Genomic DNA, 27559 nt, shown 5'->3' with positions numbered 1-27559 from the left:
ACAAAGGCAGATCCTGTTCCAGGAGCCGGAGGCCTTGCCCTGGCCACTGTGCCAGGTGCCTCTCCTGCTGGCCCGTCTGCCGGGCGCGGCGAGGACTTGCAAGCCGTCACCGCCTGCACAGAGTCACCAGCACAGGGTCCCTCCCAGGTCTCTGCCCGTGGGGCTGACCCATACTCAGCTGCCAGACCAGGCTGGAGCTGGGAGTTTGGCCATGACCTCGGAGGCCTGTTCCGGTAGCCGCTGTGCCAGGTAGGGACTGTTCTGCATTGCACGGGCAAGGGGAGGTGGGGAAGAGGATTCCAGGGGGGCTGGTGGCACCCCAGCCCAGCAGAGCTCCATGTGGGCAGACGCTCCAGGACTCGCCCTGGTGTCCCAAGACTGGGCACAGTGCCTGCTCCAGGCCCAAGGGGTGACAAGGCCAGGTGCTCGGCGAGCTTTGGGCAGAGCACCCCACCTGTGCAGCAGGTGGGGCTGTGCCCTCCATGGAGCAGCTTACCCCTGGGTCTCTGTGGCTGGACCCCCACCTGCCCACCACAGCAGGGACTCCTGCTGCCCTCCAGGGATGCCCCACGACCCACACTCCTCTGGGGTTTCCCAGCCCTGGCCCAGGGACCATGTCACGATGTCATGAATGCTGGCTCCAGGCGTCTGGAAGCTGGCAGGGGTCAGTAGGTGCGGGCCGCCACCCTGCCTGCCCAGACCTCAGTGATGTGGAGTACATGAGCTGCCCCGTGCTTGCTTCAGCCTCCCCGCCTCCCAGCAATGTGGCCCTGGTGACATCCCTTAGGGCCACATTGGTTCTGCTGGGTTGAGCCACCGGCCCCAGCTCAAATCAACCCCTTCCGGCCACAGGTGTCCTCTCACCTTCCCTTTGCCAACCTTTCAACTGGACAGTGGCGACCATCCTTCTCACAAAGGGATGCAGAGGCCAGGGGGGAGGACACAGGGTCAGCATGGCCAGGCCAGCCTCCCAGCCAGGCCCACGACTCCCAGGAGGAGCCAGGCCCATCTGGATCTGTTAAAGGAAACAGCCTGTCCCCTGCAGGAATGCAGAAGGAAGGCGCAGCTGTCCTCCAAGGCCCGTGTCGGCCTCCTCAGGCTGCCGCCCACACAGAGTGCAGGGACGAGGGCACTCAGGACAGAGGGACGGACAGGTGGCTTCCTCGCCCTGGTCCCCTCCTGGAGCCAGAGGCCCAGTCTGGGGGGTCTTGCACAGCTCGGCCTGGCCCTACCCGAGGCGCCAAGCCCCTGCCCTCACCTGTGAGGTGGGCGTGCAGCAGGCTGCGCGGGGGAGTTTGGGGACCTGGTCTCACGTGCCCTTCTCTACCTGTCCCCACCTGGTCCTGGTGAGTGCAGGAGCGGGACGCTGCGGAGGCGGGTGATGGACGAGGACACTGCCGTCCTGATCGACATGGCCCCCAGGCCAGAGAAGGGGGACTCCTACGGGAGCACAGGCAGACCCTCAGAGGTAACTCTCCACACTGTCCCAGGCCTGGGGGACGGAAGGCCCTCGGAGCAACCCCTCACCTCCCCTCCCCGGGCTCTAGGCCCCTAGTCTGTGGTGGATTAAAGGGGGTCCCTGAGCCCCCACCCCCGAGATGGGCACAGGGACCAGGAGACAAAGGCCATGCACCGGCCCCGAGACTTTGGGGGCAGGCAATGCCCCCATGACGTGATTTCCCATCTGCATTTCCCGCGACCCCGAACCCTCAGTGGCTGCGTGTCCCACCTGTGCCCGCCAGCTGCCTGGTGACAAGAAGAGGGAGGTGTCTATAACATTCGTTCAGGTCACTGCCTGCCTCACTGGCCCCGGGATGTGCAGAAACCCCTGGGGACAGTGAGGCAGGGGCAGGGGCATGGCCAGATCCCACCAGCAGGGAGGGAGGAAAGGGGGATGCAGGGCTCCCGCTCCTGTCCCCAGGGGCCACACTCACCCTGAGTGGGGTTGTCCCAACCAGGGTCCTCTTCCCCGTCCTCATGGACCCTGTGTCTGCCTACAGGGGGCTGCCCGCCCCACCCGACAGCTGAGAGTGGGCACAACACAGCCGTGACGAGCCTCCGGGGTGTGGGGGGCACCAGGTCTCGCTCTCCTGGAGCAGGATTCCACCCTCTGGCCACCATCACTACTTCTGGCCCGTCCACAGGGACACTTAGGGGCCAGTGCGGCTCCCCTCTAGCCCCGGAGGCCCACAGGTGTGGCGGGCACCCCTGGGTACTGGCCACGCTGCCTGTAAGCCTTGCCCACAGCCCTGGGCAGCTACTCACAGGCCCGGGAAGGCCCTGGGGAAGGCTGCAGGGGCACAGGACTGCCCCACCCCTGCAAGTGCCTGTGAGCCCCCTGCCCACTCCAACAGCTGTGTCTTCCTCGACTCGTCCTTCCATGTCCCTGGGTGGTCTAGGGCAGGGTGGGGGCCAGGCCTCACGGTCAGATGCTTTCCTTCCAGCCGGGTGGACACCAGGCGGCCGCCTGCAGGGCGGGGACCCTTGCCAATCCCCGGATCGGTGAGCCCCTCCCAGTATCTGCCAGCTGTGCCTGTGTTGGTCGTGGGGGTGGGTACACAGATGGGGCACCCAGGTGGCAGCAGGAGGACAGGAGGCCTCTGTAACCAGGCTGCCCCTCCCTCACCCAACACTGTCTCCTGAGCCAGCTCTGGGGCCAATTTCCGTGCTGGGAAATGGGGTGAAGGCCTCAGGGTGAGCAGAACACAGCCTGGGGTGACAGCAGGAAAGGGGGTGCCCTGCTGATGGGGTGGAGCTGGAGAGGGCTCTGGAGGGCAGAGAGGGCCCCCACTTCCCCCCTGCTCTGGCCTCAGGAGGCTCAGAGTCATCTGACTTATCTCTTGTACCCCACACCCTTTCTACTTTCAAAATCGATCGGAGCCACTTCTCACCCCACCCTCAGTGTTCCTTTCTGCCCCAAGCCCCCATCGTCGCCCCAGAGGAATGCACACACCTGGGCTCACAGTGCCCACCTGCCTGACCGTGCTGTCCAGACAGCACCAGAAACACCCTTACAGGAAGCAGACTCCCTCAGCTCACATCCATCAGGATGGCTGCTCGTTAATCAACGGCGACAACAAAAACAGAAAACAACGAGTGTGGGTGAGGACGCGTGCGTTGCTGGGGGCTGTGAAAAGATGCAGCCGATGTGGAGAACAGCACGGCGGTTCCTCAGAAAATTAAACACAGAGTGGCCATGTGGCCCCGCGACCCCACGTCTGGGGCTACCCCCAAAGGAAGTGATGACCAGCATTCAGGTTGTTTCCACTGGGGGCTGTTGTGCATACTGCTCAGTGAACATTCATGTGTACAGTTTGGCGTGGATGTAAGTGTCAGTCTGTCTGGGGTGTGTAGCTTTGAGTGGAATTGCTAGGTCATATGGTGACTAAATGTTTAACATTTTGAGGAACTGCCACACTGTTTTCCAAAGTGACTGCACTGTTTTACAAACCACCAGCAACGTGCAAGCGTTCCAATTTATCCACATGCTGGTCAACACTCGTTATTGTCTGTCTTTTCATTGTAGCCGTCCTGATGGGTAAGGTGGCATCTCAGTGGTTTGATTTGCAGTTTCCTAATGACTAAGGCTATTGAGCACCTTTTCATGAGCTTATTAGCCATTCGTGTATCTTCTTTAGAGAAATGTCTATTCAAAATCTTTGCCAATTTTAAAAATGTATTATTTGTTTTTCATTGTTAAGTTGTAAAAGTTCTTTATACACTCTGGACACAAGTAAGCTTCTTATCAGATGTATGATTTGCATATATATTCTTTTCTTCCATTCTCTGGGTTGCCTTTTCACTTTCCTGATGGTGTCCTTTGCAGAATGTGGGTTTTTAATGTTTATGAAGTCGATCATATCAATCTCTTTTCTTGCTATGCCTTTGGGTGTCGTATCTCAGAAATCACTGCCTACACCCAGTCATGAAGTTTTACAACTCTGCTTTCTCCTCGGAGTCTTACCATTTTAACTCTTATCCTTAGTTCTGTGATTTTTTATCTGATGATCTTAACTCTACTTTAGTTAATTCTTCCGTATAGTATGAAGTAGGAGTCCAAGTTCATTCCTTGACAGGCGGCTATCCACTTCTCCCAGCACCATTTGCTGAAATCACTGTTCTTTTCCTATTGAATTGTGTTGGCCCCTTTGTAAAAAAAACTGACCATAAACATATGGGTTTATATTCAGAATCTCAAATATATTCCTATCCAAATGATATGCCTATCATTTGTGATTGTGCCAGTATCACACTTCTTGACTATTCTAACTTTGTAGTAAGTTTTGAAATAAAAAAGCATGAGTCTTACAACTTTTTCTTTTTCAACACTTTTGGCTATTCTGGGTCTCATGTATTTCTGCAAGAACTTTAAACTTGTCAATTTCTGCAAAGAAAGGCAGCTGGGATTTTGATGGGGACTAAATCTATAGATCACTTTACTATCTAGACCAGGGGTGTCCAAACTGCAGCTCGTGGGCCAACTGCGGCCCGCAATCCATTTTTAATTGGCCTGCAGCAAATTCCAAAAGTATATTTAGTTTACTTAAATAAACCAGGTGAGGCAATGCGTACTTCACCTCGAGTGAGTGGCCCGGCTGTGTGTGTATTTTACCGCATACGGCCCTTGGTGAAAAACGTTGAAAAAAGTTTGGACACACCTGAGTCTTCTTCACACGGGATTCATGAACAAAGGATGTCTTTGCTCTTCAATTTATTTCCACATTTGGTAGTTTTCAATGTATAATTCTTGCACATTTTTTGTTGTGATTGTTCAATTTGTTCCCTTTTTTTTTTTTTTGGTGCCGTTGTAAATGGAATTTTTTTTTTCCGTTTCACTGTTCATTGCTAGTGTATAGGAATGCAATTGATTTTTGTACGTTGAGCTTGTATCTAGCAACCTTGCCAAGCCTGTTACTAGTTCTAATAGTTTTTATAGTGAATTCCTTTGGGCTTTCTGCATACAAGATGGTGTCATCTGTAAATAGCTTTACTTTTACATTTGTCTACTTCTTTCTCCTTTGTGGTACGTTCATTCCTTCTTGCACATCTGCACTTCCGTCTGAGAGTATTTCCTTCAGCCTAACAAGCTTCCTTCAGTGTTTCCTGTAGAGCTGGCGGGCTGGGACCACATCTCTCAGATTTCGTTTGTGGAGTAGGCCTTCCTTTAGCCTTCATCTCTGAAGAACATTTCTGCTGGATAAAGAGTTCTGCTGTGCCGCATTTCCCCAGCACTTTAAAGATGCTATTCTATTTTCTCTTGATTTCCATAGTTTCTGTTGCGAAATCTGGTGTCTGTTTTATTATTATTATTATTATTATTACATGAAAATTGAGCATTTTTTTTTCTCTTACCACTATTACGATTTCTCTTTCTCTTTAGTGCACAGCAAAGATGTGCTGTCCATGATTTTCCTCAGTATAATTTCTTTATCTTGCTTGGGGACCACTGAGCTTTTTGAATCTTGGGTTGATTTCTTTCATTAGATTTGGAAGTTCTTGACCATTTTTCTTCAAAGACTGCTTCTTTCCCACTCTCTCCTTCTGGTTCTCAAATGACAGTGTGTTGGTCTCTCCGACCATGGCCCCACCCTGACTGTGCAGAGGAGTCCAGGTGCTTCACTCCAACTTCCCGCCTAGAACCCGGGTGTCTGGCTGGGATGCTGGCAGCTCTGAGTTAGCCCCTCCTCCCTGCCTCTGTCCCTGTTGGTTCCCAGCAGACTTTGTCCTTGTTTGGGAGGAAGACCTGAGGCTCGGTCGCCAGCAGGACAATGCCAGCCGAGACAAGACAGCCTTACACAGGGCCTGGAGGGAGACCTTTCTGGATAACCTTCGTGTGGCTGGGTTGCATGTGGACCAGGTACGTGGGGTGGGTTTTGGGCAGGGCCCTAGGCTCTGCATCTGCTCTGTGACCTATGACCTTTCCGCACAAGGCCTGAAAGCAGGGTACCCCGAGACCTGGAACAAATCAAGCCCAGGGTTCTGTGGGATGCCGCACCCCTAAGTCAAATATCAAGCCCGTCTTATCCACCAAGCTTACTCATAGAAGCCAGAGCCCTTTAGATTCACCTGAAACTCAGAAGCTGCCCTCTCCATTCATCTGTCCCACCTCCAACATTAACGCTTTTGTCTAGGTGTAACATTTGTAATTGGAACTCGTGTGCTTATAGAATCTAACAGCTAAAACATCTACATGTTTCATGTCAGTTGTAATAGTTGGTCCCACTTCAAATGCTTTAAGCAGCGGCAGGGAACGTGCGGAAGCAGAAAGAGCTGTGTGGATGCCGGGTGTGCAGTGAGGCAGGAGGGCAGCAGGTGGGCTCGGAGCAGTGGGGGATGGGGCGCAGGGCCCCGCTCTGGCTCCCTCTTGCCCTGCCCCCATCGCTGGGTCCCTCTACAGTCTCCTGCATTCTCTGCCCTCCGTTCCATCCCCCTTCCTCTGTCTGGGAGAAGGTGGTGCCGACAGGTGCCCCCACCCCAGAGTCATCGACCCTGGGTTTTTATGTTCCTCACATTCTCGCGTGTCTTTATCATCTGATCACCAACTGTCTGTTGCCAAACAATGCGGCGTGGTTTTGTCTGCACTTGATGGAGTGGAATCATGTTCAGCGTGATTCTCCCTGACATCACGCTGTGCTGTTAGTGCCACTGCCACTGGGCCGTTGTCCCGCTGAGAGAGCACCACTGTGTGACTCCGCCATGATTTACTGACCCACTCTGTGGAGGGACGCTTGACATGCTCCCAGTTTGGGGCAGATTCTCGTGTGTATTGTGTCCCTGTGCCCCGGTGCAGAATTTCTCCTGAGAGCAGAGCTGCTGGCTCAGGTGTGTGTGTGGCCACGCCGTCTTCCCGAGTGGTGGTCTCCATGTGCCCCACGGCCAGCTGTGCAGGGCACCCCGTGCTCTGTGTCTTCTCAACATTTGGCTTTGTCTCACTTAAATTTTTGCCCATCTGGGTGGTGTGTGGTAGAGTCTCACTGTCGTTTCAGTTTACGTTTTCCTGGATTCCTGAAGAGGTTGAGCATGTTTTACATGTTTATGGGCTAGTTGTGTTTCCAGTACCGCGACTTGCCTTTTCCCGTCTTTCACTCTTTTTTCTGCAGGGTTGTTTACCTTTTTCTTATCACTGCATGGGCGCTCATGTGTTCTGGACACTAACTCTTTGTTGGGTGCATGTGGCAAGCATTGTCCTGCAGTCCAGCTGGCCCTTCACCGTCACTTCGGTGTCCTAGTTGGTTTTAATCAGTGTGGACTCTGGCCGCCCTCTGGGCCTGTCACTTCCCATCCACCTTCGTGTTCCCACATTTCCTGCTTGTTGTACGGGGTGCACAGCTGCTTCCACTCGCTGCTCACCTTACCCCATGCGAGGCCACCGCTTGCCGCCCTCCCTTCCTGAGCTGCCCTGGTGTCAGTGAACACATGTACGATGGGACTGGTGACAAGAGTTTGCCCGCTCATCAGTCTGGTGGCTGGGGGTGAACAGACACCCCTTCTTATGGGAAAAGCTTATGGGACAGTGTGGCTGTCGGATAACCACATCGGAATGGCCACATGAGTTTTCAAAACCTTCCTCCAGAATTGGTGGCTTACCTTTCAGTGGGGGCACAGAGGAACAACTGCAGGGGCAACACGGGGGCTTCCCTGACACACTGCCCGAGTGCCTGCAATCTGCAGTCTGCATGACAGTTCCAGCTCTCAGCACGCGTGACAACCATCTGGGGATGCCCGCAGTGCTGAGCCTGGGCCTGGCCCCGGGCGTCTGTTCCACTCGGCCCCGAGTGGGGCCTGGGAATTGCCATTTGGGGAACCCCAGATGGCGGTGATGTGTCAAGGGGGAAGAACCCCTGCATTTAAGAGGAGGGCTTCGGGAAACAGGAGTGTACTCAGTAGAGACACTTGACCACGGAACTAAAAGTCCCCATCTTGGGGCTCCAGGAGTGTGCGTGGACACACCTGTCATGTGTCCACAAACACGCACAGCCATGTGGACACAGTGATGCCCCCATATATTCACACACGTGTGCACCCTTCCATGTGCACATACATAACATACATACACACCCAGAACTTGTCACAGGGCCAATCATTCCACATCTGAAAACCAAAAGTCGAATGTATTGCCTTTGGAGCAGCACTGAGCATAGCAAAGCTCTGCCACAGGCTGTGGAGACAGCTTTGGGGGCCCTGGAGTGTGGTCCCCACCAGCCTCGCAGCCTGGTATCCTCTGTGGGCCTCTGATTGGCTGACGTCCAAACTGCCGAGTGGGCTTCCTGAGGCACCGACACAGAAGCAAGCTGTCACTTACCACCCAGGTTTAAGCCCAGAGCTAGTCAGTGGTCACCATGGCTTCAGAAACATCTGCCTTTCCCAGAATTGTGAACACGCACAGTCGTGGACACACACACACACACACACACATTCATGCACATGTGTGTAAACATGAACACATCTGCAAATGTGCACACGTGTACACACACATACACCCGCAGGCTCTCATGAGCCCCTGGGTCCCCACAGCGTGACATCCAGGACGAGGACAGCGCAGTACATTACGTCCTCCTCAGTGCCCCCTGGGCCGTGCTCTGCTACTACGCAGAAGACCTGCGCCTGAAGCTGCCCCTGCAGGTACGGGGTGTGTGGGCCGGGCCCCAGGCCAGGGTTACTCATCACTGCACCCCATGTGCTGGGTGCAGCGTCCAGTGCTGACAATCCTGGGGCTCCCCGCTTGGTGTCCTCGAGGGTCCCCCACCAACTATCACACTGAACCCCATAGGGGGTGGGGTGATGGCACCGCCCCCCATGGCAGGCTCAGCGGAAGTGGGGAGGGGGACAGTGTGTGCTGCAGCCATGGCTCTGAGCTGGCCACCTGGGCTCCTGCAGGCCCAGACCCCCCTGGGACGCCCACTGAGGGCCAGCACTGCAGGTGGGGAAGGGGCAGCCCCAGGCTGGGGGACACAGGGTGGAGGGGACAGCAGGTGACCTCCAGATGACATGCCTGCACACTCTGTCACCTACAGACTCCCTATCCTCTTGTCCCTTCCCGCCCTGCAGCCTCTGGGCCTCACGCTGACCAGCTGAGCAGCCCTGGGCGCTGCCCAGTTTCCAAACCCGCAAGCTCCCCCCGGCGTCTGTCGCTCGAGTGGGAGGAACCCCTGACTGTTCCTTCCAGGAGTTGCCCAATCAGGCCTCCAACTGGTCAGCCGGCTTGCTGCAGTGGCTGGGTGTCCCCAACATCCTGCTGGAAGACGTGCCCGATGTGCCGCCTGAGTACTATTCCTGCCAATTCAAAGTGAGCAAGCTGTCACGGTGAGAGCTCCACGCAGTGCTGGCTGTCCCCAAACCTTCTCCTTCCCTGGCGCTTCTCAACTGGGGAACGTGAGTTGCAGGTGGGCAAGCTTTAGCGCACGTCCCCATCGGTCAGGCTAGGCAGGGCTTGCTGCGGGACAAACGTCCCTGCAACCTCAGTAGCTGCACACACAGGCCATTTCCTGTGTGGGTGGGCCCATGGTGGGTGGCAACGTCCCTGCTCATCACGGTCTCCCGGACCCAGGCGGCTGGAAGCCCTCTCCCATCCCAGCTCTCCCCGGCTGCCGAGGCCAAAGATGGACGTGGTCAGTCCACACTGGCTCCTGGGAGCATCTCTCCCAGGTGCACGCGTCACACACTACACCCCACCTGCAGACTTGGGGCAGTGTCTGGGCACGGGGGAGACCTGTGTGGGTGCCCAGCACTGAAGCCTCCCACGCGGCCCATGCTGGGAACATCGCCTTTCTGGGCTGGGGGCAGCTCAGCCTCGCTCACTCTTGTCCCACCCCCGGGGCTTGTCAAGATCCTGGGGTCCGGGGAGGGCTTTCTGGCCAATGATCCCTCTCCCCAGGCCATGACCAGACACTGCTCATGAGGCCTTTGGTCCCATGCTCGCTCAGCACCCCAGGGGCTGTGTGGAAAGCCACTGCGCTCCTTGCTGAGCCAGGCGCTCCCACGCCTCCCTGGCCTGTGCTGGTCTGGGGAGGGGGGTGTCTGTGCAGCTGGAAAACCCACTGTGACCTCCTGCCTCCAGAAGGGAAAAGGGAAGAACGGGGATTGATCACACTGCCGGGGGTGGGGGGGGCGGGGTGGTTCCCTGCGCGTGGGGCGAAGGCGTGCGTGCGCGTGAGTGTGCGTGTGCATGTTCCTGCCTGTTCGAGCTCTTCTGCACTCCCACACGCTCAGGTTCCTCGGGAGTGACAACCAAGACACATTCTTCACCTGCACCAACAGGCACCAGATTGTAAGTGGGGGTCCCACTGCAGTCCCCAAGCCCTGACCCGGCTCTGAGGAGCCTGCTGGCCCCAAGCCCCCGGGCCCAAGCCTGGGAGCAAAGGCCTCTGGGGACAAGGGCAGCTCTTCTGCCACCAGAGGGCCGAGATCCCGGGCTGGAGACCTGGAGGCTGCCCTACCTCACTGCATACAGTTGGGGCCTTGCTCAGTGCCCCTTCGGGGATCCCCAGGGCCCGGAACGGATATCATGGTTATGGACCTGTGGGACAGGCAGCCACGGCCACTGGGCCCATGGTCAAGGGAGCCCAGGGCCACAGCCGACCTGCAGGTGCAGCGTCCCTGAGAAGGGTGGGCCAAGTGGGCTGCTCTGGGAGGCCTGTCCCCCGCTGACCACCAGAGGGCTGTGGGAGGCTGTCCATGGACTGGCGCCAGGATGTCCCCATCCCGCCATCACAGGCCAGGAGACCAGTGCCCTCCTTCTCCACTCCCAGATATTTGAGATCCTGGCCAAGACCCCCTACGGCCACGAGAAGAAAGGCCTGTTTGGGGTTGACCAGCTGCTGTCACAGGGCGTCTTCAGGGCAGCCTTCCCCCTGCACGACGTGAGACATGGGGGCTGGAGGGCCTGGGCGTGGGGTGAGCTCCTGGACAAGGGGGCCTGCTGTCCACCCCCAGGGGATGCGGGGGGGGGGCTCTGCCCCTGTGCTGGAGGCTGTGCTGGGTGTCAGCAACATACTTGCCATGTGACCAGACCACACTACAGCCTGTCAGAGACCATGGACAGCCAGATGCTGCCCTCCTGGCCACGTGACAGGCCTGGTGGCTGTCTGCCTGGGCAGCTTCCCTTTTGGACAAGACAGTGAGGTCCCCTGTGGCTCTAATAAAGCTGGGTAAACTGAGGCAGTGGAGGGGCACTCACCACGCCAGCTGCCATTGTACCTGGGCCCATCAGCCTCACCACTGTCCTAACAAAATGTCTACCATGTGGTCTGGAGGCTGTTTACACACTCGACCCCCGCGGCCGCCCAGCAGGCCTCGGAGCTGCAGGAAGGGGCATGGGGGCCTGAGGCCCGGCTCAGGCCTTCAGCCACTGCTGTGTGACGTGGGACAGCCCCTCCCTGTGCACCGTGAGGAAGCGCTGGGGAGCTTGCAGCCCTGCCCACCTCGTGCTGTGGTGGCATCGCTCGTCCTGCCTCCGGCCAGAGCCCAGAACCCACAGCACCTGGCAGTCAGCCTCGATTGCCCACCATTGGGGGACTGCCAGCCCTGAGCCATAGAACCGCAATCAGAAACAACACTTGCACGTGGGGCCACAGTCGCTGGCTCCTGCTGGGGCCCTTCCTCTGCCCTGACCTCAGACCCCAGGAGCCCTGGGGGGGCTGAGGGGCTCAGCTCAGATGGCCCCTCCCCAGAGAGGTTTCCTAGGCCCTGGGGCCCCCAGTGTTACTTGGGGAGCAATCCTGAGTCCCGGGTTTGTCCACTTGCCTCCCACACTGGGCGCCACCTAGGTGTTGCCCAGCGCTGACGCCCTCACAGCTAGAACAGGGCCGGTAAGGGCGGGTCCCAGCGCTCCTTTTCCCCAGGGCCCCTTCACGGCGCCCCCAGAGGGCCTGCGGGCCACAGGCCTCAGCCAGCGGCACATCCTGTTCCGGCACTGGGCCCATTGGCGTAAGTGGTACAAGTACCAGCCCCTGGACCATGTGCGCAGGTACTTCGGGGAGAAGGTGGCCCTGTACTTCGCCTGGCTCGGTGAGTCCTGCCCCTTGGGGCCCCCCTGGGCCCCCAATTGGGTCTTCAGGGTCACAGTCTGCTTCTGGGCCCCCAAGAGGGGAGCCGAGCATAGGCCTTGGTCACTAGCATGCTGACCCCTCCCAGGCCAACACAGCCACCGGCAGGATAAGACAGCTGAGTGCTGTGACTGCTCTGGGGCCCTCCTGATGCCCCAGGGAGGGACTGGGAACCCCCTTCTGCAGGCGTGGCCCCTCCTGACTCCAGCCCCCAGTGTCCCTGCCCCAGATGTGGCCCATTAAGGCCCTGGTCAACGGTGGTGGGAGGTCCAAAGTCCACAGCAGGGCCAGGAGTGGGGGCCTGCCGGGAACATTCCAGAGGACCATGCCCCTCCCTCCCAGCTTCCTCCCAGAAGCTCAATGTGGGTCCCTGGGGCACAAGCGTGGCTGTGCAGACCCCCATCCAGTGCTCCGCCAAGCACTGGGTACACAGGCCCATCCACATTGCTGACAGCTGACCCTGGGGTCTCCCCACCCGGGTCACTGGTGGCCAACACCGGGGTCCCCTCTGCAGGGTTCTACACATGCTGGCTCCTTCCAGCGGCAGTGGTGGGCACGCTGGTATTCCTGGTGGGCTGCTTCATGGCCTTCTCAGACACACCCACGTAAGTGTCCTCTCCCTTCAGCCCCTAGGCCTTGACCTATGTCTTGGGGGTGGGGGGTGTGGTCAGGAGACCCCCCCAGGTGCCACGCCCTATGCCGAGCGGGAGTGGGGTTGAAGGTGAGCACCAAGCACACCCCTCCCCTCGTGGATGTCACAGAGGGCCCTGTGGACCTGACTGGAAGGATGACAGGTGGACAGGTGTGCTCCTGGCTGATTGGCACTCACCCTGGTTTCTTATAATAAACAAATAACTAGCCTTGGGTTTTACCTTATTATGGAGCTGAAATTTCAAAAAGTGATCTCAAAAATTATAATTGTATATATTTTAAAGTAATGCTGGGCCTAGCAAAGGAGACGGTGGTGGGAGGGAGGGGGCAAGGGGTCGGCCTGACGGACGGCTGCCCCACACTCTGGCACCCCCACCCCGCTCTGAAGGCAGGAGGTGTGCAGCAGCGCAGACAGCTTCGAGATGTGCCCACTCTGCCTCGATTGCCCCTTCTGGCTGCTTTCCAGCGCCTGTGCCCAGGTCCAGGTACAGAGAGGGGGTGGGCGAGGTGAAGATGGCAGCTCCCCAGGTTCTCGCCCTGCCCTGCCTGGGACCCCAGCTCTGTCCCCACTTAAGGCAGAGCCCTCTGTGAGTCACTTAAGCTCTGTGGAGAGATTCCTACCGGAGTTCGGGGTGTGACTGGCACCCACCTCACAGCACTTGGCAGAGGACCTGACGCAGTAGGTGTCCACACGTCGGCTCTTACTATTATCGTTATTGTGTGTGTAACTGACCAAGAGGGATCACTGGGGGGCCCCCAAGGCAGACAGACAGCTGAGCAGTTTCCGGTGGGGGTGGGGGTGGGGGAGGCTCCTTGGAGCCCTTGAGCTCCACTGGCCCGCACACCAGCCCAGCACACTGTGAAGTGTGTCAGCTTTTCCAGGGGAACAGCGTCCTCGTGTCCTTGCCTGCACCCCACACACACTGGGCCTGGAGCCCTCAGTGCAAAGTCGGACTCGTGGACCAGAGATGCCTTTGACACACGCCTTCCTGGGCCCCCACCTGTACCGGTATCCTGTGCTGCTGTAACAGAGCAGACAACTGGGGGACTTGAAACAACAGAAATGTATGGCGTCTCTGCTCCGGAGGCCAGAGTCATTGTCAAGGAGCTGGCAGAGCAGACTCCTCCTAGAAACTGTTCCCTGCCTCACTCCTGCTCTCTAGTGGCTGCCAGGAGCCTGGAGGAGCTTGGCTAGTGGCTGCGCCACGCTGGTCTCTGCCTCCATCTTCACGTGAACTTTCGTTCCGTGCGCCTGTTTCCCTGTCACTTCTGTCATAGGATTTGTCCCTAGGCTCAGGGCCCCTGAGTTCAGCTACTGTCATCTGGAGGCCGTCACCTTAACGAGTCCTGCAAAGGCCCCTATTCCAAAGAAGGTCACTTGCTGAGGTTCCGGGTGGACATGTCTTTTGGCCACAATTCAATCCAGTGCAGTCCACTCTCTGGCCTCTGAGAACTTCATGTCCATCCCACGTGCAACATGCATTCACCCCACATTCTCAAAGCATTAAGTCCAAAAGTCTCATTCAAGTGTCAGCAGCTCAGCAAGTCCCCAGTCTCACCTAAATCCCCTGTCATGGAGGGTAACACTCTGGGCAACATGCCCAGGGCACCAGGAAACAAGGCACCTGCTTCCAAGCTGCACTGATGGGCAGGCCTAGGACAGCGCTGCCGTCCCCAGAAGGGGCGGGGCGGGGGCACAGGGGCCCCAGCAGCCGGGCAGCGAGTCCCGCGCCCGACGTCCTGCTCCGCCCGCCGCAGGCCGGCCGGCTCTTTGACCACGAAGGCACCGTCTTCTTCAGCTCGTTTGTGGCGCTGTGGGCCGTGCTGTTCCTGGAGTACTGGAAGCGGAAAAGCGCCACGCTGGCCTATCGCTGGGGCTGCTCCGACTTCGAGGACATCGAGGTGGATCGTCCCCGACGGTGGCGTCCCCACCCCCATCCCCACCCCCACCCTGCGCGGCCCGCCGCTAAGCACCGGCTCCCTTCCAGGAGAGGCCTCGGCCCCAGTTTGCCGCTTCGGCCCCCACGACGGCCCCGAACCCCATCACTGGCGTGGACGAGCCCTATTTCCCCAGGAGGAGCCGCGTGCACCGCGTGCTGGCTGGCTCTGTGGTGGTCGCCATGATGGTGAGGCCCCGTGCCCTCCCCGACCCTCCCTGTCACGCCTCTTCCTCCTGAGCTGCCAGGGCAGCTTCTGTCCTCGTGCTCCCTTGGGGTCTGGGGTGTAAGAGCTGGGTGTGTGCTGGGCAGGGGGTTCGGGAGAGTTCCCCACAGATGCGGGCCAGGGAAGCCTTCCAGCAGGGGGGGCCAATCCCAGCACAGGGATGACCCTCCCCCCTCCAAGATGCCAGGAGTCCCCAGTTTCGGCTGCTGAGAGGCCGGTGTGGGGGTAGGAGGCATGATTCCCCAGGACGTGGGGCCAAGAATGACCCACAAAGGTGACCCTGACTTCCACCCTCTAATTCTAAATGACCTGCCTCCCCGTCCCCCCACTCCCCTGCCTGTCCCCCAACCACCACCAGGAAGAGACACGGGCACAACTTGGTCTAGAGGTGGGAGCAGCAATGGAGCTGCTGTGGGGGCTGTGGCCTTGATGCTGGCCTCATGTACCCCGTCACTCCGAAGGTGGCCGTGGTGGTCATGTGCCTCGTGTCCATCATCCTGTACCGGGCCATCATGGCCATCCTGGTGTCAAGGTCGGACAACACCCTGCTGGCCGCCTGGGTGAGCCTCCAGCACCTGCCCCTGCTTCGGGGGTGGCCCTGGACCACCCCCCACGCCCACTCTGATGGCCACCTCCCATTAGGCATCGCGTATCGCCAGCCTAACGGGGTCCGTGGTCAACCTCGTCTTCATCCTCATCCTCTCCAAGCTCTACGTGGCCCTAGCCCATGTCCTGACGAGATGGGGTGAGTGGCCAGGGCTGACCCAGGACCCGCCCCAGCCCTGCTGGCTGGATTCAGTGCCTTTCGTGCTGGTCTGCATGGTCCTGTATCTGAATGAGGCACAGATGGGGTGTCAGACCCTCCCTCAGGGGTCCCTAAACAGCTGTGAGCTGGGCCTGGGTGTGGGGACAGGAGGGCCCTCAGGGCACCCAGGCCTCGTCCTGCTTCTGGGAGCATGCTGCCCGCCCCCCCACCCCCCTGCATAGGACCCCTTGCAGCTGAGGTCCTCTGGGGCTGTGGGGGGTGGGGGCCCTTGGCTGTGCAGGTTGGTCGGCCCAGTCTGATTGCCCCTCAGGGGACTGGCTGACAGCTCTCTACTTTCCTAAGTGTCTAAGGCGACTGCAGGTAGCCAGCTGCAGAGTAAGCTCCCTCTGCCCTCCCTCCCTCCTCTCATACTCACCTCCTTCCCCTGCCTGCCTCTTCCCCCCCTTTCTCTAGCCCCCCACCCTATTTCCTAAGGATAAACGCTAACGAACCAATCCATTCATTCCACAAATTGCTTGTCTGTTAGTGGCCCTAGTCTAGGAACAGGATGGAGGGCTCAGTGCCCACCGAGGGAGAGTGATGGGGGTGGAGCTACGGAGAAAATGGGGGGCCTTCGGGTGGGCCGGTGTCCCAGGGAGGAGCTCCAGCTGAGGGGACACAGGCTCAGGGCCCTGGGGGAGCCGCCAAGAGTGTTTCGGGCCTCGGGTGTCCCCCCCGCCCCCCCCCCCCCGCCTGAGCACCGCCTTCCCTTGAGCCCAGCCCTCAGGCTGGCACCCTGCCCTGCTCACCTGTGCCCCATTTCCATTCTTAGCATTGATATGGTTTGTTGTCACGTGCCCCAGCTCTTCCTCTACCAACATAACGTTTTTCAGGTGATTGGGAAATTGGACATTCAGGAAAGACGCACTTTGCCTCCTCCCTGGGTGGGTGGGTGGTCCTAAGGGGTGGGGCTGTGGGACAGCCAGGCTCCGTTCAGGACCAGGGAGCCTCTCTGTGGCAGAAATGCACCGGACGCAGACCAGGTTCGAGGATGCCTTCACCCTCAAGGTCTTCATCTTCCAGTTCGTCAACTTCTACTCCTCGCCCATCTACATTGCCTTCTTCAAGGGCAGGTGGGTGCACAGCCCTCGCCGGCCCTGCCCCGGGCCCCCGGCCCTGTGTGGGCACAGCGGTGGGCGGGAAGCATCTCCTTACTCGTGGCCTGGGGACCTCATTTCCTCTAGGTTTGTGGGGTACCCGGGCAGCTACCACAGCTTGTTTGGGGTCCGCAACGAGGAGGTGAGTGTGCGGCAGACGACACCACAGACCGTGCCGGGGCCGCCGGTCCTGCCACCGTGACCTCCATCAGCCGTAGTTTGTGGCGGCTCGTGCCACCGCCACTTCCCCCAGGCTGCCACACCGCCTCTTCACACCACTTCCTCAGACCCCCACCAGAGCAGCCACCCACAAAACACCCACAGTCCGTGTCCATACGTATCACCCTTTAGCTGCTCTAACCTGATTCACACCTGAGCCACTGTCACTGCCCAGATCTCAGCTGGGGACATAGGCTGGCGACTCTCACGGGGCTTAGTGCCCCACGCCTGCAGGTAATGGAATGTAGGGTCACCGCTGTGGGCACCTGGCCTTGGCCCTGTCCTGACTGTCAGAGACACTGTGGAAACCCCTCAAAATTGTCCCCGTGCATCTGGCTCCTCATTGGCTGAGAGCCTCACATGTTCTGAAGCCAAGGGCACAGGTGGCACTGCTGGGTGGGCCTGGGACAGTCCCCAGGTGGCCTCACCCCAAAGACCCTCCTCTCTGACAAGGAGGCCTCCCTCCTTCTCACATCAGGTTTGTGACTGTGGCTGCCCCCAAGACACTCCGTCCACTTTCACCTGTCAGGGGAGGGGCTTCTCAAGGAGAAGCAACTGGGATCCCAACTCAGGGACGCTGTATCAGCCAGGTGGCTTTCAGTCATCAGCGAGAAAAGATCCCAACTCAAACCGGCTACAGCAAGAAAGGGCGTTTGTGCGGAAAAGGCCAGGGGGGGTTTGCATCAGGTGTTCAAACAATGCTACACTGCTGTTAGGCAGGTTCCCCAACCACCTGGGGGCTGACACCCCAACAGCACAGGGTGACACCCCCATGCAACATACGCTGTCCCAGGAGCTCCCCGAGAGCCCTGGGTCCACCTCTCACTGGCTTGAATGGGTCAGTGATTCCTGGGACGCTGCCTGGAGCCACAGGCTAAAGTCATCCCCATGTCACGCCATGTGGGTCCCCAAAGGAAAACAGCATTGCCCCCGGTCGTTCCCACGCACACTCCACCAGTTGGTCCGGGGGACAGGGGGCGATATGAGGAGCTTGGGCCTGGGGGGAGGGTCTGTGCAGTCCGCAAGGTGCCCAGGGCATGTCTGAAAGGCAGGTGAGGGCATGGCGGGGTCACCTTTGAGGCACAGAGAAGGATGGGTGGACCTGAGGCTGGTCCCTCCCTGAGCTGACCTCGAGCCCTGCTGCTGTAGTGTGCTGCCGGAGGCTGCCTCATCGAGCTGGCTCAGGAGCTACTGGTCATCATGGTGGGCAAGCAGGTCATCAACAATGTGCAGGAGATCCTCGTCCCGTGAGTCACCCCCACCCTGCCCCGGGCAGAGTCCAGGGACCGTGGAACTGGCAGTGTGTGGGCCTGCAGCCCCCAGCCCAGCCCCAGCCTGCAGAAGGGCCCTCCTAGACCTGGACGCCTCATCTGCAGAGAGGGGAGGGTCAGCCCTGGGCCATCTGCCCCATGGGCTCTGTGACACCACACCCGTTGCTGCATGGGCCACCTTTGGTGGGAGCAGGAAGCCTGGGTTCCAGGGCTCTGCCCACGTCAGCCCTTCCTGTCTGTATCTGCAGCTCTTCCAGCCTCCAAGGCAGCACAGAGAGAGGAGCCAGGGGAGGCCCCAGGCCTCAGGGTCCCTGACCACTGGGGACCCATCTCCCCAGTGCTACCTGCAGTGGCCCCCATCCAGGCTACTGGGCCCCCTTCCCAGGCGAGAGCCCTGGCAATGGACTGCCTGAGGCTGGACCCAACCTGGACACCTTCCCACCTCCCCCCTGCACATCTGACCTCCCTCAGACAGCATAGACTCCCATGGGGTCCCATGAACTGTAGCTGTGGGACCTCAGCCAACGCACATCCCTTCTGGGTGCAGCCCTGCATCTCAGGGCAGTCAGTGCTATGAAGCTGAATTCAAGATCACAAGGGCGGGGGCTGGATAAGTGACAGCAAAGCCATGCGCACACATGCCTCACATGACAACGCCACACACTCGTGCCCCATGCATGAGTCATGCATACATACCCTATGTAGTCACATGTACATGTGCCCCCACGTATGATAGTCACAAGCACATGTACCTATGTATGACAAAGCACACGCACAGAAGCCTCATGTGTGACAAAGCCACACACACATGCCTTCATGCAGGACAAAGCCATGCACAAATGTACCCAATGTATGACAAAGCCACGCGCTCCCGATGCACACAGTCCTTATCTGCTCCCTCCCAACTTCGACACAGCTCTTGGCACCTCTTTGCAATTCCCTGGGGAAAATCCATGCTCCCCCAAGCTTCCAGGAGCAGTGCAGGCTTTCCTGAGGGTGCTGCAGGGGAGCTGGGGGAGGGGCTGCCCCCAGGACAGTGTTCTGCGAGGTGTCACCCTGCTGTGCCTACCGAGGGCCCCAGACCCTCTCCTGCCCTTTAAGTGTAGAGCAACCCAGCTTGGAAGAGCAAGAGCCATTTCCCTGGGTGTCCCATCTCTAGGAAGCTGAAGGGCTGGTGGCAGAAGTTCCGGCTTCGCTCTAAGAGGAAGGTGGGGGCTTCGACAGCGGCTGGCCAGGCACCCTGGGAAGCAGACTATGAGCTCCTGCCATGTGAGGGCCTGTTTGATGAGTACCTCGAAATGGGTAGGTGCCACTCGGCGCCTCCAGCGTCAGCATTCCTGTCCACATCTCCCTTGAAACGTGATGTGGGGGTCTGGTGGGTTCAGAGGGGCCCTGGTGGAGGCAGGCCTGCAAAGGATCCTGGAAGAAACGAGGGGCAGAGTGGGGAGCACCGGGAAAGGTTGGCTGAGGATGGGAAGGGCCAGCATCCTGGGCCTGGGGCTGGGGAGAGGGCCTGGGGCAGTCGCTGGGGCCCTCCTTGAGTGGCCATAATCGCCCCCCTCCCCGGAAAGCATCCGCGAGGAAAGAAGCCTGGTGCTCAGGAGAGCAGGTGCAGGCTTGGTGACAATGGCCCTGGAGAGTGAGGCTGCACCTGGGAGGCCACCAGCCTCAGGTGTCCTGACCACTGGGGGCCCATCTGGGAGTCGACTCTCCAGAAATTTTCTCAATGCCAGGTGGTGGCTCGTGCCTGGCATGGGGTGGCGTGCCTTTTGAGGCCAGCATCAGTATCTAACATAGGTGTGGGTCCCTGCGGCTCAGGGTCTTCCTCTGAGATCATGGAGCTCTTGTAATGTTAAGTGCTATATCTGAGCCAAACATGTCACTCTGAGTTCTTCCAGCAAAAGGGGTGACAGTAGTGGTATTGGTCCGTGGATAAGGTTCACATGCTTTTTCGTGATAGAGTGTGAGTGGGGTTGACTCTGTGTGTCCTACTCCACTGGGCAAAAGCAATGGGACCTGATGCTCTCCTTAGTAATTTTAGGAAGACCCAGGAAACCTTTCAAGGAGTCATTGCAGAGCGCCCCCGAGGGGTGAATGGGGTCGCCAACCCTAAAATCAGAGGCAGGTTTCTGCTCCCCCTCCAGCAATGAGTCTACAGGGTGGGCCGAGCCCTGGAACGGAGAGTTATAACCCCTGACCTCTGGGTGCCTGGGGAGGCCCATGACACGCACGCAGCTCTGTGTGCGCAGTCAGGGCGGCTTCCTGGGGGAGGGGGCCCTGGGGCTGGGACTTCAGGACGCGCAAGAGCAGGAGGAGCAACAAGTGGCCGGGAAGGGGGTGTCCCAGGGTCTCCCTGCGGCGCGCAGTGAAGGGTTCAAGGCGGGCAGGGGCACGGTGGCGCCGGGTCCAGCGGTGACCCCCGCATCCGCAGTGCTGCAGTTCGGTTTCGTCACCATCTTCGTGGCCGCCTGCCCGCTGGCGCCGCTCTTCGCGCTGCTCAACAACTGGGTGGAAATCCGCCTGGACGCGCGCAAGTTCGTGTGCGAGCGCCGGCGCCCGGTGGCTCAGCGTGCGCAGGACGTCGGCATCTGGTTCCCCATCCTGGCGGGCATCACGCACCTGGCCGTCATCAGCAACGTGAGCGCGGAGGGAGCCGGTGGGGGGCGCGGGGGCGGGGGCGGGGGCGGGGGCGGGCGCGCGGCCCCGCTGACCACCCCGCTGACCACCCCGCTGACCGCTCGGCGCCCAGGCCTTCCTGCTGGCCTTCTCGTCGGACTTCCTGCCGCGCGCCTACTACCGGTGGACCCGCGCCGGCGACCTGCGCGGCTTCGTCAATTTCACGCTGGCGCGCGCCCCGCCCACCTTCGCAGCGGAGCACAACCGCACGTGCAGGTGAGGGGCGCGGACCCGGGAGCTTGTGGGCGCCGTGCCCTGCGTTTCCGGCCTGGGAGCCTGCAGGTCAACACCCCCCTCCCACGTACACGCGCGCGCGCACGGCTGCAGGACTCAGGAGAGCCCAGGGGCGCGCAGTGTGACCACCACTCCCCCTCCTTTCCTGCAACTACGCGGGGTTAGGGCGCCGCCCACATAACTGAAGTCCGGCCTCCGCACAAGCGGACTCCGAACTGCCGGTGACCCTTGAACAACGCGAGTCCCGCTCATACAGGGATTTTTGAGTTTTTGAAACCATGTTGTTCAAGGGGCACCTTCTGGTTAGTTCCACCTTTTCTATTTCGTCTTGAGTCAATTATAGCAAATTTTTTGTGTACAGAAATCTGTTTCAGGTAAGCTTTAAAATGTGTTGACACAAATTTATTCATAATATTCTTTTATGATTGTAAGCTCACATGTTTTTGTAGTTATGGCCCCATTTCCATTCCAGATATAGTTTGGGTCTTTACTCTTAAAAATCAAACTTTTGGAGTTGAAACCTTAACTCGTTCTGTTCTAGTTTTTCTTGGGTTTTAATAAACAAATTCATGTCTAAAACTCTACTTGAATATACCCCTTAAAAGTCTCCTTCCATTAGTGTTGATAATACATCTACTATCCTTCACTTCTAAATACTTCATAACTTCAATTGTGATTTCCCTATTTAGCCATGAATTATTTAGGAGAGTAAGTTCCCAAACACATGGAGTTGCTCGCTTTTATTGAATTATAGTTGACATACTTTAATTCATAACAATAGTTGACTATTGTTAGTTTCAGGTGTACAACATAGTGATTCAATATTTTTATACACTGTAAGTCTAGTTACCACGTGTCACCATGCAAAGCTATTACAATATTGACCATATTCCCTAGGCTGGACTTTACATCCCAGGACTAATTTTATAACTGGAATTTTGTACCTCTTACTCCCCCTTCATTTCTTTTGCCCGTCTTCCCACCCATCTCTCCTCTGGCAACCATCAGTTTGTTCTCTGTACCTATGAGTCTGTTTCCATTTTGTTTGCTCATTTGCTTTTTAGATTTTAGATATAAGTGAAATCATGTAGTATTTATCTTTCTCTGACTTATTTCACTCAGCATGTTAATACCTTCTAGATCCATCTATGTTGTTGCAAATTCTTTTTGCTACTTAAAAAGATCATTGATTCTGTTAATTACTTGGAGGTCAGAGAACCTGAGAGTTGATATGATGGACATCTCTCACATATGCTAAGACTTCCTTTATGATCTGGTCACAGTGGATTTTGCGTGTTTCAGGTGAACTTGAAAATCATTTTTTTTTCCTGCTAATTTTGGAGCAAGATTCTACATATACCTATTAGTCAGGCTTTTCCTCTTTCCTTTTTTCCTTTTCTCCTGCTTATTCTATTAGATTCTGATAGCGGTGAGTTAAAATCTTCCCAGGAATGTAGGGTTATCAGTTTCTTCATGTAGTTCTGTTAGGTTTTGCTTTATGTATTTTCAGGTTCTTAGTTGCATATAAGTTCATAATTGTGATCTCTTCTTAGTGGATACTTTTTCCATTCGATTTCTCTTCTGCCCCTACCTTCCGTTTGATTCGTTTGTTTTTCTCATTCTGGTGGATGAGTAAAAATGTTTTTTTGTCTTTATGTTCATTTGGAACTGATGCTGTATATTTTTATTATTTAGGGGCTACACTTACATTTTTAGTGTACATTCTTAACTAAATATTTTTGTAATGAAACCTGAAGGAATTCATTGTTGTCTCCTCTGCTTGAGCACGACTGGGATTCATGTACTTTACTACCTATTGATCACCCATCATTCCATCTTATTGTTATACAGAGTTTTAATTTCACTATTAAAAAACACAAAAACATTTTTAGTCATTTGTTAAGCACATCTATTTGGTGTGTTTTATTAACTTCTGTGGCTACAGTAGTTTCATGTTCATTGCCTTCTCTCTGAATTCATTTTTCTTCTTGCGGAAGAATATCCTTTAACAGCTCATTCAGGAATGGTGTGTATTTGGTAAACTTATGTATGTTGGTTTTTATATATCTTAAAATATCTCTCTGTCCTTCAAATAGCAGGTATAAAATTCCAGGTTTAGAGTTATTTTCTATCAGGTCTTTGGAAATATTATTATATAGTGACTTGGATTTTGTTGTTGGAAGCATGCATAGCATTTCAGATTTTCTCTCATTTTCTTTAACTTGTGTCACTAACAGGTATCTGTCATGGTAGGGTTTATTTAAAATTTCCCATTGAGATTCAAAATGTGTTATTGATCTAAAGAGTGGTATCTTTCTTTAGTCAGTCCTGGAAACATCTCCATTTTATTCCTTCAAATAACATGTCTCCACTCTTGTTTCCATTCTCATCTTCTGGAACTCCCAATATGTTGGAACTTCTCCATTTCTCTTTCATGTCTCTTGAGCGCATTTTTATATTTTTAAATCTGTGGGCTCTCTCTATTGCGTTCAGGGTGATTTCATCATAATTGTCTTCTAGTTCCCATCTTCTGTTGTGTCTAGTGTAGCCACATAAAGTTTATCCCATTCATTGAGGAATTTTTTTCAATGATTATATTTTTAACTTTCAAGATTTTTTTGTTGTTGTTTTCCTACAACTTGGCCCTAGTGATGCTTTCCATGGAGTACAACATCTAAGTTTGTTACAATATGGGATGCCACATCTTACCACAAGACAGAAATATAGGAAGCTGTCAAAGGATGACAAGATGATCGCTCAATCTGAAATAGAAAGCAAAGCTGAATGTTGTGCTTATTAGAGGAAGGGAGCTAAGTGCTGGGCAGGCGGAGTCTCTGAGCAGACTGCATGGTGTGAGTAGGTTGACATCACCTGTAGAAGCACAGACTTGCCACATCTAGATAATAAGGCATTTCCCACTGTGGGGCCCACTTTAGTCTGGTAGGAAAATGGGACACTCCAGCTCATCCATCCTTTGGGACCACAGCAGTTAAAGCTAAAGGTACTGTCAGAACACACTGCTTGGGAGTTTCTGCTTCAGGCCCCCTCAAAGCCAGGCCCAGAAATACAGGATCAGGGAGGGGAAGGTGAAGCTGAGAAAGGCACCTGCAGGGCTCCCCACACTGAGTGCCATGCCTCCTGCAGGTATCGGGCCTTCAGGGAAGACGATGGGCGTTACTCCTGGACCTACTGGCATCTTCTGGCCATCCGCCTGGCTTTTGTCATCGTGTTTGAGGTAGCTCAGGCACCTCCCACTTCCTCTGCTGGCCTCCCCCACTGGCACTCTCGGCCTCCCTGCTTTGCCTAATCTCACATTTGGCTTGGGGGCTCTGTGAGACCCAGGAAGCAGGGTCCCAGCACTTCTGCTCTGTCACCTTGGTTGAGTCATTTCTTCTCTGCATCTTCGTTTCCCTGTTTGGGAAATGGAGTTAATCCCTGCCTGGCCACCATCACTGGGCTCTGCAGTGTCCCAGGGAAGCTGGGAGCAGGTGCCCACACCTGGCCCTATACCGTCCCCTGCCCCCCAGCACGTGGTGTTCTCCATCAGTCACGTCCTTGACCTCCTGGTACCTGACATCCCCGAGTCCGTGGAAGTCAAGGTGAAGAGGGAGTACTACCTAGCCAAGCAGGCACTGGCCGAGAACGAGGTGAGCCCCTCCCCCAGCCCGCACACTTCATTCTCCCACACCCGTGGGGGGTGGCCCCCAGCCTGGTGCTCTGTTGCAGTGGTGACAGTGTGAAAAGTCAGTCTAATCACACTGTTCCCCTCTGCCACCCCTTCCTGGAGACAGGCTCTCCTTGGAACAAGTGAAGTGAAGGACGGCCGGCCCCCAGCCTCGGAGACGAATCTGGGCCCACAAGCCTAGGCTGCCAGAAGCCAGCCAAGCCTCCCTCTCAGGTCCCTAGTCCCTTCCCTCTGAGGTCACAATGGTCACCCCGAGATTTGGCAGCTGAGGGCTTGGATGCCGTACCCCTCTGCTCTTGGCCGCCTTGGGCCTCTGCTCATGCGCCCTGCCTCCCAGGTCCTGGTTATAGCCCCCACTGGCCACCCCTTTGGAGAATCCAAAGCCAGCCTGCTATGGCAGTGGCACCTGGACAGGGCATACCGTACCCAGGGGAACCCTGGGGCACCTGGCAGCTTGTCGGGGAGCTGCCCTCACCATCTCCCACCCAGCCAGCCGATGAGCCAGCATCGTCTCACTCCCCCTGGGGCAGCATGGCCCCCATCTGAGACGCTGGCTGCTGTCACACCCCCCACTCCCCAATCCCTAGGCACACTGTCCCCTTTCCTCCCAGCTCTTCACCTCTTCACAGAGCCCTGGCCCTTCCAGGCCTACACCCTCCACTCCATTGCCCCTGACCTCTCCCTGTTCACACTCCCACTGACCCCTAAGCCCTCAGACGTGACTCATCTGCCCATCAAGCCAGTGGACTTTGGGGTCCTCTGTTCTGTCTCTGGTGTTCTTTGCATCTGCTGACCTTTGAATGGTGGTGTCCCCTCTGCAGACCCACTCCTGCCTCTTCCTGTCCTGTCCACGCAGGGTCGCGCCTGCCCAGCACAGCCCCACTGTCAGCTCTGCACCGTGTTCCGGGTCCCAGCTGTGGAGGGAGTTCACCGCCCCACCCAGCCCTCCATTCCCCATTGTCCGCCAAGGCCTCCTGGTTCCATCTTCCTATTTCTTGAACTGGGCCCCCCTTCCCTCCTGGCCACTCAACAGCGTGAGTGAACAGTCACCTTCCTGGGCAGTCAGGCCAAAGCCCCTCCCAGGCTATGCGTCGAGGCTGGGCCAGCACGGCCTACCGAGCAGCCGGTGGGGAAGGACTGGAAGACTGCATTTCATTCTTTGAGCAAACACTTGGAGGGAAGGACGTCCTGTAACATCAGTGACCTGAGTGTTACATGTGATTGTTTCCAAAGCTGGTAGCTCAGTAGGACCTGCATTGGACCCCGTCCGCTGGCTTCGCGAAGCTCTTCCCATGTTGACCTTCTGTCAACTGCTGTGTGTGGTTGGTCCCTTGCTGCTCCCCCGTGAGCTGGGCGCTCCTCTTCCTCCCGTCATAAATCATGCTGGAACAGAAGTCTGGAAATACACTGTGCTTCCGGGACTTCTCAGGCTTTGTGCCTGTTCTGTCTCAAACTCTGTCATTTTACAGTAAATTTACTGAAACTTAAGAAAATGCTGGTCACGTGTTCGGCTTTCGTGAACATACTACTGCAGTCAGCATGTCAATGAAGACAGGGCCCTGACTACCAGGACCCAGGGTGGGGCGCGGGCCCCTCCCCACACAACCCTCCTCCCACCCAGGGCAGCCACCACCTCGGCCTCGAAAGCCAGGATGGAACTGGCTGTGGAGCCCAGTGTGACCCTGAGCTTGACCGGTGCCGGTGTCACTGCCATGCTGGCCGCGGTGCAGTGCTCCCTGAAGGAAGACGCCACCACCGGCCCCTGCTGCCTGCTGCCGCCTCCCTCACCCCACTGGCCTCTTCCAGGTTTTTCTGACATGAGGGTGACCCCTCCCCATCGTAGCTCAGCACTTGCTCGGTGCTGGGAGACTTCCCCAGGAATGCCACCCAGGTCTGCGAGAGGGAATTCAGGCAGACTCCTGAGCAAGGACGTGGCAGGGCGCTGCTTGACAGCAAGGATGCCGTCACCCAATGGTGACGGCAGTCTGGGCCAGGTAGCCAGCCAGCTGTGACCACTGCTGGCCTCACACCGCACCACAGCTCCTGCATGGCAGGCTGTTAAAATGGGGTTGAGAACCACATGCCAGCTGGGAGAACCACGCCGAAGCCCACCACCATCTACAGATGTCCAGGGACCCCTCGCTGGCAGCGTGAAAACACCCCCCATTTCCCAGGACCAGGGACACACATATGTGGAGTGATAAAATGAGCCCCAGCACAACGCATCTGGTTTTGGGTTTTATTTTAGAATTTGTAAAATTCCAGTGTCGTCCACATTCATGAGCCTTTATACATGTTTGCACATACTCTCCAAATTCCAAAATTAAGGCCAAAGGATGGGTGGTAACTGGACACCCGTGATAGGGAGGAAAGTCAACAGGAGGGAACACACGCAGGCTCCCAGCCCCCTGTGGGCTTCCCAGCAGGGACTGAGGGGCCTGGGCAGGTTACTACCACCACCTGAACAGCTCAGGAAAGGGAAGCTGCATGGACAACATTTAGCGACAAACACTGCTGTGCAAACTGCAGCTGTGAGAATAGTTTACCTTCGGGGGAGGGTGGGGCCAGAGGTGGTAGACAAGACAAAGGCAGATACCTGAGGGCCCACAGGGCGATGTGGGTGGAGCTCGGTGGTCACCAGGAGAAGCTCCCAGACTCCTGCTGAGAAGGGGGAGCCGAAGGGGGGCCCAGCATGTTGCCTTTGAGGCTTCCCA

At 56.9% G+C, this 27559-nt stretch overlaps 1 protein-coding gene across 3 annotated transcripts; it reads left to right on the top strand.

Annotated features, from left to right (window-relative positions):
* ANO7 (anoctamin 7) lies at positions 1 to 27038 on the top strand. Of its 3 annotated transcripts, none has more exons than XM_033112736.1 (25): positions 1 to 249; positions 1357 to 1468; positions 2445 to 2502; positions 5715 to 5857; positions 8515 to 8622; positions 9167 to 9303; positions 10210 to 10267; positions 10749 to 10859; positions 11841 to 12006; positions 12559 to 12649; positions 13084 to 13180; positions 14454 to 14597; positions 14684 to 14821; positions 15320 to 15418; positions 15501 to 15603; positions 16625 to 16736; positions 16848 to 16902; positions 18129 to 18226; positions 19410 to 19552; positions 20682 to 20887; positions 21000 to 21142; positions 24305 to 24395; positions 24688 to 24807; positions 25667 to 25879; positions 26079 to 27038. In XM_033112736.1, the coding sequence occupies exons 1-25, from the start codon at positions 212 to 214 to the stop codon at positions 26091 to 26093; spliced, it is 2799 nt and encodes a 932-aa protein (XP_032968627.1). In that variant the 5' UTR covers positions 1 to 211; the 3' UTR covers positions 26094 to 27038. The 3 variants fall into 3 exon arrangements, with proteins under 3 accessions (XP_032968627.1, XP_032968629.1, XP_032968628.1); XM_033112738.1 differs by lacking the exon at positions 26079 to 27038 and adding an exon at positions 24952 to 25058 and having other exon boundaries at positions 25667 to 25789; XM_033112737.1 differs by lacking the exon at positions 26079 to 27038 and having other exon boundaries at positions 24952 to 25806.
* The last annotated feature ends 521 nt before the right edge of the window (positions 27039 to 27559 follow it).

The sequence above is a fragment of the Rhinolophus ferrumequinum genome, chromosome 8 (genome assembly GCF_004115265.2).
Source record: "Rhinolophus ferrumequinum isolate MPI-CBG mRhiFer1 chromosome 8, mRhiFer1_v1.p, whole genome shotgun sequence".
In the NCBI taxonomy this organism is placed as follows: domain Eukaryota; kingdom Metazoa; phylum Chordata; class Mammalia; order Chiroptera; family Rhinolophidae; genus Rhinolophus; species Rhinolophus ferrumequinum.
This window is presented reverse-complemented; position numbering and strand designations above follow the sequence as displayed.

Excerpts from the sequence above, each read along its gene's own strand:
- ANO7 (XM_033112736.1), top strand. The coding sequence starts at position 212 with ATGACCTCGGAGGCCTGTTCCGGTAGCCGCTGTGCCAG. Across the intron at positions 10,860-11,840 it reads CAGCCTTCCCCCTGCACGAC|GGCCCCTTCACGGCGCCCCC; the intron begins GTGAGACATGGG and ends CCTTTTCCCCAG. Across the intron at positions 12,007-12,558 it reads CCTGTACTTCGCCTGGCTCG|GGTTCTACACATGCTGGCTC; the intron begins GTGAGTCCTGCC and ends TCCCCTCTGCAG.